General features: G+C 39.5%; 1 protein-coding gene across 8 annotated transcripts in view; it reads right to left on the reverse strand.

Annotated features, from left to right (window-relative positions):
* The window catches only part of NEO1 (neogenin 1), a 266,759-nt gene that overhangs the window by 72,831 nt on the left and 179,347 nt on the right, over positions 1-14,581 (reverse strand). For 5 of the 8 annotated variants that reach the window (XM_021940692.2, XM_021940691.2, XM_021940696.2 and 2 more), the window contains exon 8: positions 2,494-2,713. In XM_021940692.2, the coding sequence (XP_021796384.1) occupies positions 2,494-2,713 (220 nt within the window). The remainder of the gene's footprint in view (positions 1-2,493; positions 2,714-14,581) is intronic. The other 3 variants (XM_021940695.2, XM_021940697.2, XM_021940693.2) reach the window with 1 other exon arrangement.

Genomic DNA, 14,581 nt, shown 5'->3' on the forward strand with positions numbered 1-14,581 from the left:
AAATACAAAAATTAGCTGGGCGTGGTGGCAGGCACCTGTAATCCCAGCTACTTGGGAGGCTGAGGCAGGAGAATCGCTGGAACCTGAGAAGTGGAGGCTGCAGTGAGCCAAGATCGTGCCACTGCACTCCAGCCTGGGTGACCCAGTGAGACTTTGTCTCAAACAAACAAACAAACAAACAAAAAACCCTCATCATTTTGCTTCCAAGATTGCCTGTGATGGTGAAAACCTTTTTTTTTTTTTTTTTTTTAACTCTAATGGGCTTTCCAGTACTATGAATCATCTGCTTGTATTATCTGTCTCTTGGGATATCTTTTACTTATAATTTGTAACTTTATTACTGTTTCCTGTTATGGCTTCCCGATTTGCTGTCTCCCTTTAAAAGCCCTTTCCTGTTCTCCAAATGATAAAAATCATTTCTGCATTTTCTTCTAATATGTTTATAGATTTTAAAAATATTTATCTCTTAATCCATCTATAATTTAAGACAGAGATATAACTTTTATTTTTCCCACCAAATGATTAATCAATCTCAACATGATTACTTGAATTATCTATTATTTCTCCACTGATTGAAATTAATGTATTTACTTAATAAATATTTACTGAGTGTTACTAAATGCCAGTGTTACTAAATGTTCCAGGTGCTGGAGAACACTATTGGACAAGACAGACAGAATAAATAAGCTAATAAAAGAGAAAATTTCAGAGAGTAATAAGTGCTCTCAAAAAAAAAAAAAAACCCAAAATAAAAAAGCGAAACAAAAAAATACCACACACATACCAAAAAATGGGTGATGTGACAGCAGTGGTGTTCTGGTGAATGTTTAACAACTGGCTCTGGTTTGTAGCATTTGTCACTGTAAATACTCCCACCGTGCCCAATTTCAAGCTGCCAAGTCATGTCATTGGGTTTGCAAAATTTCCCGAGCATTAAACAATTAGCTTGGGAACAAGCTGGCTCTGATACCCCACTGTGTGACAGTCACCGAGGGGCTAAGTTTGGGTTGGTATTCAGGGAAGGCCTGAGGAGATGTCATCTAAGGATGACAGATAAGAAGCCAGATGTAATTAATGTGAGGAAAATGCATTTCTGGTAGAAGGCACAATAAGAGCAAAACACCTATTGTAGAAATAAAGTTTATTACACAGAATTACTAAATGGCTTCTTTCCTCTGTGACAGCTTATGAGATTTGCAATGAGATTTCAAAATCTATTGAAGATATTTTAATGGTGATATTGAAACTTGCTGTTCGGTGGGAATGTCTTACCTTTTTTATGTATAGAACTATGTTTTCCTACCCTTGTAAAACTCATAACATACAGTACAGCATTCAGGTAACTCCATCTATTGGTCTTCAATTATGTCACTTAGACTTCTTGAGAGTATTAAAGAAAGGGTCCTGCACTTGCTGAACTTGCCAGTGTGGTATTAACTATAATATACATCAACTATAAGCATGCTAATGGAAATGTAAGCTTTAGCGGATGTGTTAGCGCTCCTACTAAAACAGGTATCTTAGCTTTCTTATTCTGGTTGGAAGAGCACAGTGAAGGAATTTACTCAGCAATGTGTGAACAGTCAGCATGTGCCATGGTTCCTTCCAAAGAGTTTATAATCTGGTTGGGAAAACAGCACAAATACATGTAACATAATTGAAGAATTAACAGCTTAAGGTAGTAAAAGATCACATATTACCACAATCAAGTGCCAATATTAGGCATACAAACACACGTACAAGGGAAACACTCTATGTGCTGAAAAGGTGGGGAAAGTTTTTTGAGAACTTAATGGGGCTTAACCTGGGCCAAGAAGGATTAACTGAATTTACCTTTAGCTTAGCAAGGGGCAAGGGGAAGTGACTGAAGAGAAAATACTGGAAAAAAAGGCTATCGTGATTAGACTGGTTTCACTAGAAAGTCAGTTACATTGGGAAAAAAGGAAAAGCAAGTTGGACATATAAAGTGAAGCCAGCCTGTGGCATAAAGCAGCCTGGACATTATGGATCTTCTCCTCTGAGCAATGTGAGCTCCTGAGGGGGTGGAAATGAAGAGGAATGTAATGAAAATGCTATTTTAGGTAAAGTCATCACTAACTACTCTTGCTTCATCAAGGAGAACCCCTAGAGCTCCGCAACTCACACCACATAAGGGTGTGGCAAATATTCATTTAAGATTACTTTAATAAATTAAGTCTACCTTAATCTCTAGAATTTATACTGACTGAATCTTATGAAAAAAGGGCAGTCCTAGTTACATTTAAATACTTCCACCTCAATAGCTGTATCTGTCCTCTCCCTAAGTCATCCCAGAAAAGGAGAGACTACCAGGACTTTAGTTTGTTTGGGAGATTATTTAATGACCTAAAATTAGGGAAGATGCATCTCTGTGATCTTATTTTCTGGACTAAAAATTAGTACAGATACCAAGAGCCAGGGTGAGCGTGACAAGGCTGCCGTGACCAAACTGGCTGCAGACACACAGGCACTTACCTAGCAATCCCTTCCTTGGTGTAGAACACAGAGTAGGTAAGGTTGTCTCCATGAGGATCTGATGCAGGTGTCCGCCACGTCAATTTGATGAAGCGGGTAGAGACCAGGGAGGCCACGACATCCCGAGGAGCTGAAGGCAATGGTCCCGTTGTGGCTGGTGCTAGATGGTCAGTAGTGGCACTGGTCAGTGAAGTGGGAGGTAATGTTGGGATGGCAACATCTTGTCATGTGCAAACATTGGGGAATATGAAGGGCAAACCACGACGGTTTTAAAAAAGAGAACAGAAAAAACAAAAAACAAAAAAGAAATAAACAAAACCACGATGGGAAATAAAATAAAATGAATGAACATAAAAAAGGCCATTAAACTGAAGGCTAACATGCAGGCCAGGGTAACTACTGAAAACTAATGGGCACTATTCAAAACACATCACTGGAGGGCAAGCAGACTTTCTGGCCACTATAATGGTTATGGGCAAGGGACAAGGAGGGTGACAGCTGAGAATAAAACATCTCACAGAGGGCACGGCAGTGCCCATGTAATTTTCTTAATCCTGAAAGCAGCATGCAACATCTGTCAAATTTTGCATAAAAGTCTCGCAAATGACTTCACTATTTTCTTCTACTTTAACATATGGAATAGTATGGATGACCCTAGCTGCATTCAGAGGCCCATGGCTGTCGTGACTTCACTGCAGAGCTCCTTTGCAGGAGAACTGAGGGCCACATCTTCAACTTTCGTCTAATACTAACCCTGCACCTCTGTATTTGGTAATCCTGTGGGGAAAGGTTGATAAACTTCTTCATTATACTTTGCTGTTTTGTCAATTCATTTAGCTATGACAGTATAAAATCCTGAACCAAAAATTCCAAAGCCAAAAAAATGCAAGTCAGGTAGCTAATCTGTTTATTAAACTCTTCACTGCGAGTATAATGAAATGGCTTGCAGACCTCAGGGACTGGATCGGAGAAAGGAAGCAGTGGCAAGCCAAAGCTGCTAGTCAAAAGCCACTTTTGTATAGAGGTAGCCATGGGTAACTTTATGACTTCCAAGGCAGCCCATTCTACTCATGGACAGTCCTGATTGTAGAAATGTATTCCTAATATTGAACCTAAAATCTCTTTTACTTTGGAGTCAGAGAGTACAAGTTTAATCTCACAGTTTTTAACTGAAAGAGTTCATCAGAATCATGTTCGAACCGTAAAGGGAAATTAGTAGGAGAGACGTAGAGAGGAAAACATGAAAACTGTGAACCTAGTTTTGAATGAAGTGGTGGAGCAACAACCTCCTGGAAATGTTTGTGAACTGTGAGAGTGTAATGTGATGCAGTCTAAATAAATATGCCACATGAAATAAATTATCTATCTCAGGGAATTGGCAAAGGAGGACCAACCTAAAATCTCTAGATAGGTGGAGAGGGAGAAGAGTAATCCAATAGCTACCACTTATATACCTTATATATGGCACTCTGGCTGTAGATCATTCAATCCTTACAGCAGCTCTAAAAAATAGGTACAATCATTATCTCTAACTTATATGTAGAGACTGACACTGCTAAATCACTTGCCCTAGGTCACAGAGAATGAGTGGTGGAGTGGTATTAATAAAATCAACTTTGGTTTTCAGTTTAAAAGACCTCTGGATATAGCCAAGCGGAGTCTGAAAACGTGACTTCCAGTTCTCGTGCAAATCACACAAGAGAGCCTTGTTCTCTCTCCCTTTTCTCTCCTCCCTTGGTAGTGCTCTTAAGAGTGCAGACTGCCATAAGAATGTTAAGATTATGCAGTTTCAGCTCTGACGTTAAGTACACGCTTCACTAAATACTACAAAACATTAACTCTGAATGGTTGCTGAGGCCTTGTAGTACTGTACACATCAACAGATGCACTGCCTTAGAGGAAATAAATACCTCTCATTCACAGCTTTCAGAGTTTTTCTTTATATATTTTGTCAGTTTACTTACACAATAACCCTATGAGGTAGGCTGGAAATGATAGGATTAGATGCTGAGATAAAGGTTAGGAAGGAGTCAAAGACTTCCAAGTTACTAGCTTAGAAGACTGCGGAGCTAGAGGTGTCATTACTAGAGAAAGGAAATGTTAAGAGAGAACAGACTGAGAGGGAGATGATGAATAATTTGGTTTTGAATATGTTTTGTTTAACAATTCAACACCAATGAAATGAGATGCAAATGAAAATATGGATCTCTGATTATTGTAAAATTAAGTCATTAAAAACCCTTATTGGGAAATGATTCAAAAAGTAGCCTGAACAGTCTTGCTTTGCTGCCTCATTTGTGTGTTCATCTAGAAACACACTAAGCTGCCTCCAATTCTGACCCAGCTCATCAAACTTAATTCTTCTCAACTATCTACTGGCTAGAGGAGAGAGAGTTTGCTGGGTGAGAGGCAGCAGAGCATACTGAAAAGAGCCCAGGATTTCGAGTACAAAGACCTATGTTCAAAACTTGACTCTTCTAATATGCAAGGTTGGGCAAGTCACTCTGATGTCAGTTTCCTTATCTGTAAATTAGGAATAATAATGCTCCCTACCTAAACCCCAAGCTGATATGACCTAGACAAATAGCAAACAAGAAAAGTGCCCGTGGAAGCTCTGCATACATGTTATTTACTATGACTAGCTTGAATGAGTAACGACATAAGGATTTCAGTAGGAAAGCAGCTGGGGAGGGAATGCAAGCAGGGAGGATGAGGGGATGGGAGTAATGAGTGATATAATAGAATCACTTAGATAGGGAAAACTCAATTACCCTACTGAACTTCCATAGCACAGATCTGTAACTCTTTAATGGCATCCAGCACGTCCTATTTCCATTTTTCATGTTTACATTGTATTACTTCCACTAATCTATAAGCTCCTTAAGGACAAAATACGTATCAGCTTCATCTTGGAATCACTGAACATGCCTCTGTATACTTTAGATAACCAAGTATATATTTATCGAATTAATAAATGGAAGGAAATTCAGGGAGAAATGAGTACAATGAAGACAATGTTTCTAGAATCTCATTACAAAAGGCAATATTTTAATCTCTGGTTGATACAAAGTGTATATAAATAACATTTATATAATGATATACCATTTGTAAAGCAAATATATTTTATTAGTTATACAGGAAATAAAAGTATAAACAATGCCTGATCATTGTAAATCATTCCTAATTAACCATGGGAAAAATCCATGCCCACTATGGTCCCAGTGTTCTATATCAACTTTCCCCAGGTTGATTCTATTGCTGCTGTTCCATATCCTAGCTGAGCAGGTAAGAGAAAGCAACTTATGTGATCACAGAGAATCAAACAGGCAGTTAAGTTACACCAGCATCAATGGCAAGATGATGTAGATTGGGACTTTAGACTCCTGGCATGATGGTTTGAGACTGACAAATCCTCTTCCCCCAAAGCAACTATAAAGCGGAAAAAAACTGTCAAAAACTGGAAACTGACCAAAGACATATAACAAGCTGAGAAGCATCTGTTCATGAAAATTACCACACTTCACACACAAACAAGTGTCTGAACCATTCCCCCATAGCTCTGTTAGAGTGACTGTACAACCAGGCTACAGCAGGCCCTACAAACCAGTGGCTTTGCTGCTGTTGCCAGAGAAGCTCATTTGATATGGAGTGCTGTCAATTAGAGGAGCAATCCTGGTGGCAAGTGAATAGGAAGGGCCAGTGTCCTGCTAGCCTGAGGTTGTATCTTACTGAGGTAAGCAACGGATGGTAGACTAGCCATTGAACAAGGTATTCCATGAGGTGAGAAAGTGGTGAGAAGGCTTAATAACCTCTGCACACATCCTAGGTTGACTGAAGGCCATGTGTATGTGCCGTAGGGACTGCAGCAGGCCCGAGCCACTCACATACCCCTGGCAGATGAAACCTGTGTGTGTGTGTTCACAAGACAACTGAGAGAGCCTGGTAGAAAGCAAAGGCTAGGAAAAGTAAAAAATAATCCAGATTTTGAAAGCACTCACCAAACCACACAAAGACTCATCAGCTCAAAGTGGTAGGCTTTTTGGCTTGAGGTATTTGAGCATAACTTCTGACCAATCTTTGGTTCAACACTAATCTATGCAGACACAGGGCAAAATCTAAACAGAGACATTTAGAAAACACAAATAAAAAGATAATCAAAACTAAACACTAAACAGAAACATCTGTGGTTGTATACTCTGGGAGAGGCAGAAATCACAGATTTAGTACAGGCAAGTTATTAAACAAACAAAACAAGAACAACTGCTAGGGGGTGGGAGAAAGAGTCAGAATCCATGGTTGCTACAATTTACTATCCAAAATATCCAAGATTCAACAAAAATGAAGAAACATGCAAAGAAATAAAGTGTGACTCATACTCAGGGGGTAAAAAAGGCAGTCATTACAAAATGTCTTTCTTGGAATGTCCTCAGATACTGGATTTAACAAAGACTTCAAAGTGGCTATTTAAGTATATTCTAAGAACTAAAGAAACTGTCAGGAACCAAGCAGGATCTGAGAGTCTACCTTACTGATAAGCTAACAAGTTAGCTTATTACTGTTTCATGGGTGCTGGCATATGATACAAGTGCTGCATCAGAGACAAAGAACTTTATTACTCATGGCAGTGGAGGCAGCTAGAGTTTCTCGTTTGTGTTTGTCAGTTTCCCATGCCCCCAAAGTCCCATGAAGACAATGTGGAGGGGCCGGAATGGATGCCTGCATATGCAGGGTTTCGCTCTATCACCCAGGCTGGAGTGCAGTGGCACGATCATGGCTCACTGCAGCCTCCACCTCCCAGGCTCAAGCAATCCTCCCATCTCAGCCTCCTCAGCAGCTAGGACCACAGACATGCGCATTCACGCCTGGCTAATTTTTTGTACTTTTAGTAGAGATGGGGTTTCGCCATGTTGCCCAGGTTGGTCTTAAACTCCTGAGCTCATGCTATCCACCCGCTTTGGCCTCCCAAAGTGCTGGGATTACAGGCAGGAGCCACCACACCTGACCTGTTTACTACTTTTATAGCAAGAGGAAGCAGGCCCCAGACAAACAGCAGGCTTACTGTGGATATCTAATTTAATTCTGTTGTGGTCAGAGAACACACTCTATATGATTTTGGTCTTTTAAAATGTATTAAGAAGACTTGTTTTGTGTCCTAGCATGTGGTCTATCCTGGAGGCTGTTCCATGTGTGCCTGAAAAGAAATCTGTATCTGCAGTTTCTTATAAAGAAGATTATGAAGATTCATAATGTCAGTTTGGTCAAGTTGGTCGACAGAGTTACTTAAATATTCTATATCCTTTCTAACTTTGTCTAATTGTTTTAGCAGTTTTTGACAGTAGAATATTGAAATCTGCTACTATTATTGAATGATGTTATTTCTTCTTTGAGTATAACAATTATAAATGCATACACATCTAACAAAAAAGCCCCAAGACATGAAAGCAAAAAATGACAGAATTAAAAAAAATCTGAGAAAACCCCAAATATTTGAAAATTAAACATGCTCTTAAACAATCCTAGGGTCAAAGAAGAAATCATAAGAAAAATTTAAAAATATTGTTTTAACAGGCCAGGCATGGTGGCTCATGCCTATATAAACCCAGCACTTTGGGAGGCTGAAGTGGTGGATCACTTGAGCCCAGAAATTTAAGACCAGCCTGGGCAACATACTGATACCCTATCTCTACAAAAGATACAAAAAATTATCCAGGCATGGTGGTGTGCACCTGTAGTCCCAGCTACTTGGGAGGCTGGGGCAGGAGGATCACTTGAACCCAGGAGGTTGAGGCTGCTGTGGGTCATAATTGTGTCACTGCACTCCAGCCTGGGTGATCGTGAGACTCTGCCTCAAAAACACAACTTTTTTAACACTATAAAAATAAAAACACAACGTATTAAAAATTACAGGATGCAGCTAAAGTGGTACTTTAAGGGAAATGTAGTGCTTTACCTACATCAGAAAGAAGAGAGGTCTCAAATGAATTACTTAAGCTTCTATCTCAGGGAGAAGACTAGGAAACTAAGAGAAGACACAAGTTACTCAAATCAAGAATAAAAGAAGGGACTTCTTTATCATGGTACAATACTACCAACCCTACAGATGCTAAAAAAGCTTTAAGGGAATATTTTGGGGAAAAAAATTGCCAACAAATCACACATCTTAAGAGGAAGAGGACAAATTCTTAGAAGAACATAAACTGCCGAATTATCAAGAAGAAACATGAAGTCTGAACAGACCTATAATAGAGAAATTGAATTAGTAAGTAAAAATCTTCCTACACAAAGAAAATTCTAAGCCCAAATGGCTTTACTGCTGGATGTTATCAAATATTTGAAAATAATACTAATCTTTCACAAACTTTTTCAGGAAATAGAGAAAGAGAAACATTTCCCAATTCATTCCTGTGAGTTCAGTATTACTCCGTTATCGAAGCCCGACAAAGAAAAGAAAGAAACATGACACATGAAAAGAAAGCAACAGACAGTATCCCTTATGATCACAGTATAAACCTCCTTACCAAAATGCTAGCAAGCCACATTTGGTAACACATTAAAGAATTTACATGCCATGACCAAGTAGAATTTATCATAGGAATTCAAGACAGTTTAACGTTCCAAAATCAATTCAACACATCACATTAAGAGAAAAAAGAAAAACCACTAGTCATCTCACTAGACACAGAAAAAGCATTTGACAAAATGAAACACCCATTCATGATAAAAACTCTCAACAAACTAGAAAAAGTAAAATTCCTCAACCTGAAAAGCCTACAGTGAGCACTGTATATAATGGTGAAAGATTAAATGCTTTTTCCCTAAGATTAGAAACAAGACAAGGATATTAGTTTCTCACTCCTTAGTACTAGAAGTCCTAGCCAGTGCAAAAAGGTCAGAAAAAGAGAAAGGAATACCGATGGGAAAGGAAGAAGTAACACTATTTCATTTGTGAATGACATAATTATCTATGCAGAAAACCCTCATGAGTTTACTGGGAAAAAAAAAAAACAACTAAAACTAATAAATAAGGCTAGCAAGGTCAGAAGATATGAAAACCGACTGTATTTCTATATTTTAGGAACAATCAAAAAATGAAATTAAGAAATCAATTCAGTTCACAAATTCCACTCATAATAGCATCAAAAAGAACTAAAATACTTAGAAATAAATTTAACAAAAATAGTAATAAATTTTAAGATACTCAAGAATAAACTTAAAAGAAGTGTAAGATTTGTACAGGGAAAAAACAACAACACATCGCAGAGAGAAATTAAAGAAGATCTAAGTACACAGATATTCCATGTTCATGAACTGAACAACTCCAAGTTGTTAATAAGGCAACTATTAACATGCTAGAAGAAATGCAAAAGACCTAGAATAGCCAAAACAATTATGAAAAAGAATGAAAAAATGTTGGAGGATTTACATTACCTAACTTCAAAATTTACTGTAAAGCTACAGTAATCAAGACATATGAATAGGCACATTGATCAATGAGATAATTTAGAGTCCAGAAATAAACCCTTATATTTGTGGTCAATTGATTTTTGGCCAAGGTGTCAAGAAATTTCAATGTGAGAAGAATAGTCTTTTCAACAACTGGTGCTGAGACAACAGTATATCCACGTGCAAAGTAATGAACTCACACCATATATAAAAATTAACAAAATATCGCATAGTCTTAATCTGAGAACTAAACTTCTAGAAGACTTCATGTCTTGAGTGAGCAAAGAATTTTTAGATGCTACACCAAATGCACAAGACATAAAAGAAAGTATGCCCTGATAAATTAGATTCTATTAAAAACAAATACCTCTGCACTAAAAAGAAAACAAAACAAGAAACAAAAACAACAACAACAAAAAACAACCCACAACTAAGTAAATGAAAAGCAACAGACTGGCAGACAGTATTTCCAAATCATATATCTGATAAAAAAAAAAAACTTATACCCCAAATATATAATGAACTCTTACAACTCAATAAGAACACAACCAAAGTTTAAAAAAAAAAACAAAAAGGCAAAAGCTTTGAATAGTCATTTCATCAAAGAAAACATAGAATAAGCACATGAAAATGACATTATTAGTCATTAGGGAAATGTAAATTAAGAGCGCAATGAGATAACTACTCTGGTGGCAGAAGGGAAAGCAACCAGCCTGACTCTAAGAAACAAAGGTTTTTACTACATGTGGCCTAGCGAGCTGTATTTTTCATGTTTGCTTTGGGCCCTTGATGACTGGTTGGCATTTATAAAAGTCTTTGAGAATTTCTGGACACTTTAATTTTATGAAGACTTTAGATAGATTGATTTTAAGCTCAGGTGTTTTGAGCAATAGAAATGTCCTAGGACTGTGTAACTATTGCTGTTTTACACTAGGAAAAAAAAGTATGTTTAATAGTTTCAACTATCCAGTCTTTCTTTCCTTTTAACAGCTTTACTGAAGTATGATTTACATAACATAAAGTTCATCCATTATAAGTACACCAAACAGCCTCCAGAATAAGTCTAAACATCTCAGCATAGTGTTCAAAGCCCTCCAGACTGGTCCCATCCTCGCTTTCCAGGCTTATTTCCTAAACAGGATGTGCTCTCGATTTGCTTGGTTACTGAACAAGAAGGAACTTTATAGCTTGTATACCTTTGTTCATACTGCTACTATATTTAGAACGGTATGTAAACACCATGTAAATCTGCATCAAGCCAAAGGCAGCTGGGAAATCTTTTTGAGAAAAGGTATTACATTTTCAAATGTGAACACTGCTGTCCACTCTGACCTGCTGCTCTAATGCTTGGCAGCAGCTTCACACTGACCCGGTCACTGAAACCTAAGGGCCTGCACAAGGCTGTAAGTAGCAGAATCTGAATTGTTCCGTGGAAGTTCCTAAAGAATGATGATGTTTCTCCTGATCTGGCTTTTTTGTTTGTTCGTTTTTGAGATGGAGTCTGTTGCCCAGGCTGGAGTGCAGTGGTGTGATCTCGGCTCACTGCAGCCTCTGCCTCCTGGGTTCAAGCAATTCTCCTGCATCAGCCTCCTGAGTAGCTGGGATTATAGGCATGTGCCACCACGCCTGGCTAATTTTTGTATTTTTAGCAGAGATGGGGTTTCACCATGTTGGCCAGGCTAGTCTCAAACTCCTGACCTCAAGTGATGTGCCCATCTTGGCCTCCCAAAGTGCTGGGTTTACAGGTATGAGCCACGGCGCCCGCCCAGACCTGGCTTTATATTCAGTAAGTCATCAGAGCTACTCCTAATATTTCTGAGAATTAACTTTCAAAATCTAGCTACGCTGTGGTTGATGGCTCCAGTTTTAATACACTAGATTTGTGACTGCTAAAGTGTCACTTAGTAACAGTTTATAATTGTTAGTTTAACCAATACATGTACTTGAAAGTTTCTGAAGGTGGAGATCATTAAATTCTGCACTAGGCGTGTTGCACCCTTGGTTAAGCAGATCCCCAATTATCCTAATTTGACGCCCACTCACACCAACTACAGCTGTGAGTTGGTACATTTACATTTTCTTTTTGGAATCCAAATTTTGTTCATTTTTCATAACATTTCTTTGAAAATAGATTAGTTTTGAAATTTCTTTCAAAATTTCTAAGCTCATTTGAAAGGTAAAGTATCATAGAAAATATTCTTTCTCTCCGGCCCTTCATTAGGAATCTACTAAATTGTTATTTCCCAGGAATGTTCATTCTAACATTATTCAGAATTCATTATTCAGAATGGAGTCAGATTTACATGGTGCTTATTACTCCAAACATAGTAAGAGTGTGAACAAAAGTACAGTTCCACAGAATATTACTTTTGGGAAATGTTAACACGTATACTGTAAAATAAGAAAGAGAACAACAATCAAATTTGGGAGACTGTAGAGATTTGCCACACATATTAGTATGTTAAAGACTCCTAGCACCTGTTCTGTTTGTTAACCTAGCATTTCTCATTCTTATTTGGTCATGAAATCCCTATTTCCTCAAACAGTAATCCAGTCTGAGGATCCATTCCCGGATTAAATGCTTCCTGAGGTACTGTCTAGCAGAGAGCATTCTTTGGATCATCATGGCAGACAGGAGGCAGGAATAGATTGCAGCTCCGACTTGGATGGACAGAGCAGTGTGCGGAGGCTTGCATTGTGACTTTAAGCTCCAGGCTGACTGCAAGAACAAACCAGCAATCCTGAAAGGACCCATAGGAAGTGGATTTCTGAAGGCAGTGGATTGCTCATGCAGGACCTGGGAGACACCCCAAACACTGTGAGTGCCCCAAATGCCCCAGCTGTGGAAGTGGGAAAGGGAGATTCTCCTCTCCTGAACACACATCCCCACTGGAGAAACTGAAGGCTGTTTGAGGGAGAAGTTTCCGACCTTACCTGGAGTGGAGTCTATTTAGAGAGCCAAGCAAAATACAGGGGTAGAGGAAGCAGCGAGAAAGGCGCTGGGAGCTCACTAGGTCCCCAGGCAGGCCATTCCGCCTGGCACCACAAGGATCCTTTGGGAGGGCAATCACAGGAGTGCAGGGGAAAACACCACAGGGAGAAGGAAATCTCCAACTGAACTCTAACAATTTCAAGCTGGGGAGAAACCTCTCGGCCAGAACTCTGGAAACGGTGTGAATCAGGTGTGCAGACTCCACGGGCTGGGGAAGAATCAAGTCCTTTTCTTTCACAGCTGGGAGTCAAGCAGCCTGGGGCAAGTTCTCAAGCCTGGCTCACCCACCGCCTGCAAACAGACTCAGGGCTGTTCCGCAGGGCTTGGTGGGAGTGAGACTGGCCCTTTGGTTTGCGTGGGAGCTGGGTGAAGTCTGTGACTGCGGCTTTCCACCACTTCCCTGACAACCTGCATGACTCAGCAGAGGCAGCCATAATCCTCCTAGGTACACAACTCCATTAACCTGGTAAACTCACCCCCAGCCCCCACAGCAGCCACAGGGAGACCCGCTCACAAAGAGTCTGAGCTTGGACACCGTCTAGCTCCGCCCCTTCCTGATGGTCGTTCCCTACTCACTCTGGTAGCTGAAGACAAAGGGCATATAATCTTGGAAGTTCTAGGACCCCGCCCACCTCTGGTTCCTCTCTACACTACCACAGCTGATGCTCTCTGGGAAGTACAACCTCCCGGCAGGAGGCCAACCAGCACAAAAATAGAGCATTAAACCACCAAAGCTAAGAGCACTCAGAGAGTCCACTTCACCCTCCTGCCACCTCCACTGAAACAGATGCTGGTATCTGCGGCTGGGAAACCCACAGACGGTTCACATCACAGGACTCTGTGCAGACAACCCCCATACCAGCCTAGAGCTGGGCAGACTTGCTGGGTGGCCAGACCCAGAAGAAAGACAACAATCACTGCAGTTTGACTCACAAGAGCCAGAGAATACTACATCAAGGGAACAACCCATGGGACAAAAGAACCTGAACCACAACTTTCAGCCCTAGATGTTCCCTCTGACAAAGCCTACCCAAATGAGATGGAAACAGAAAACCAACTCTGGTAATATGACAAAACAAGGCTCTGTAATACCCCCACCAAAATCACACTAGTTCACCAGCAATGGATCCAAACCAAGAAGAAATCCCTAATTTACCTGAAAAAGAATGCAGGAGGTTAATTAAGCTAATCAGGGATGAACCAGAGAAAGGCGAAGCTCAATGCAAGGAAATCCAAAAAATGATACAAGAAGTGAAGGGAGAAATATTCAAGGAAATCGATAGCAAAAGAAAAAACAATAAAAAATTCTGGAAACACTGGACACACTTACAGAAATGCAAAATGCTCTGGAAAGTTTCAGCAATAGAATAAAAAACAAGTAGAAGAAAGAAATTCAGAGCTCAAAGACAAGGTCTTCCAATTAACCCAATCCAAAAAAGACAAAGAAAAAAGAATAAGAAAATACGAACAAAGACTCCAAGAAGTCTGGATTATGTTAAATGACCAAACCTAAGAATAACTGGTATTCCTGAGGAAGAAGAGAAATCTGAAAGTTTGGAAAATATATTTGGGGAATGATCAAGGGAAACTCCTTCGGCCTTACTAGAGACCTAGACATCCAAATACAAGAAGCACAAAGAACACCTGGGAAAT

Source organism: Papio anubis, chromosome 7 (assembly GCF_008728515.1).
Source record: "Papio anubis isolate 15944 chromosome 7, Panubis1.0, whole genome shotgun sequence".
Lineage (NCBI taxonomy): Eukaryota > Metazoa > Chordata > Mammalia > Primates > Cercopithecidae > Papio > Papio anubis.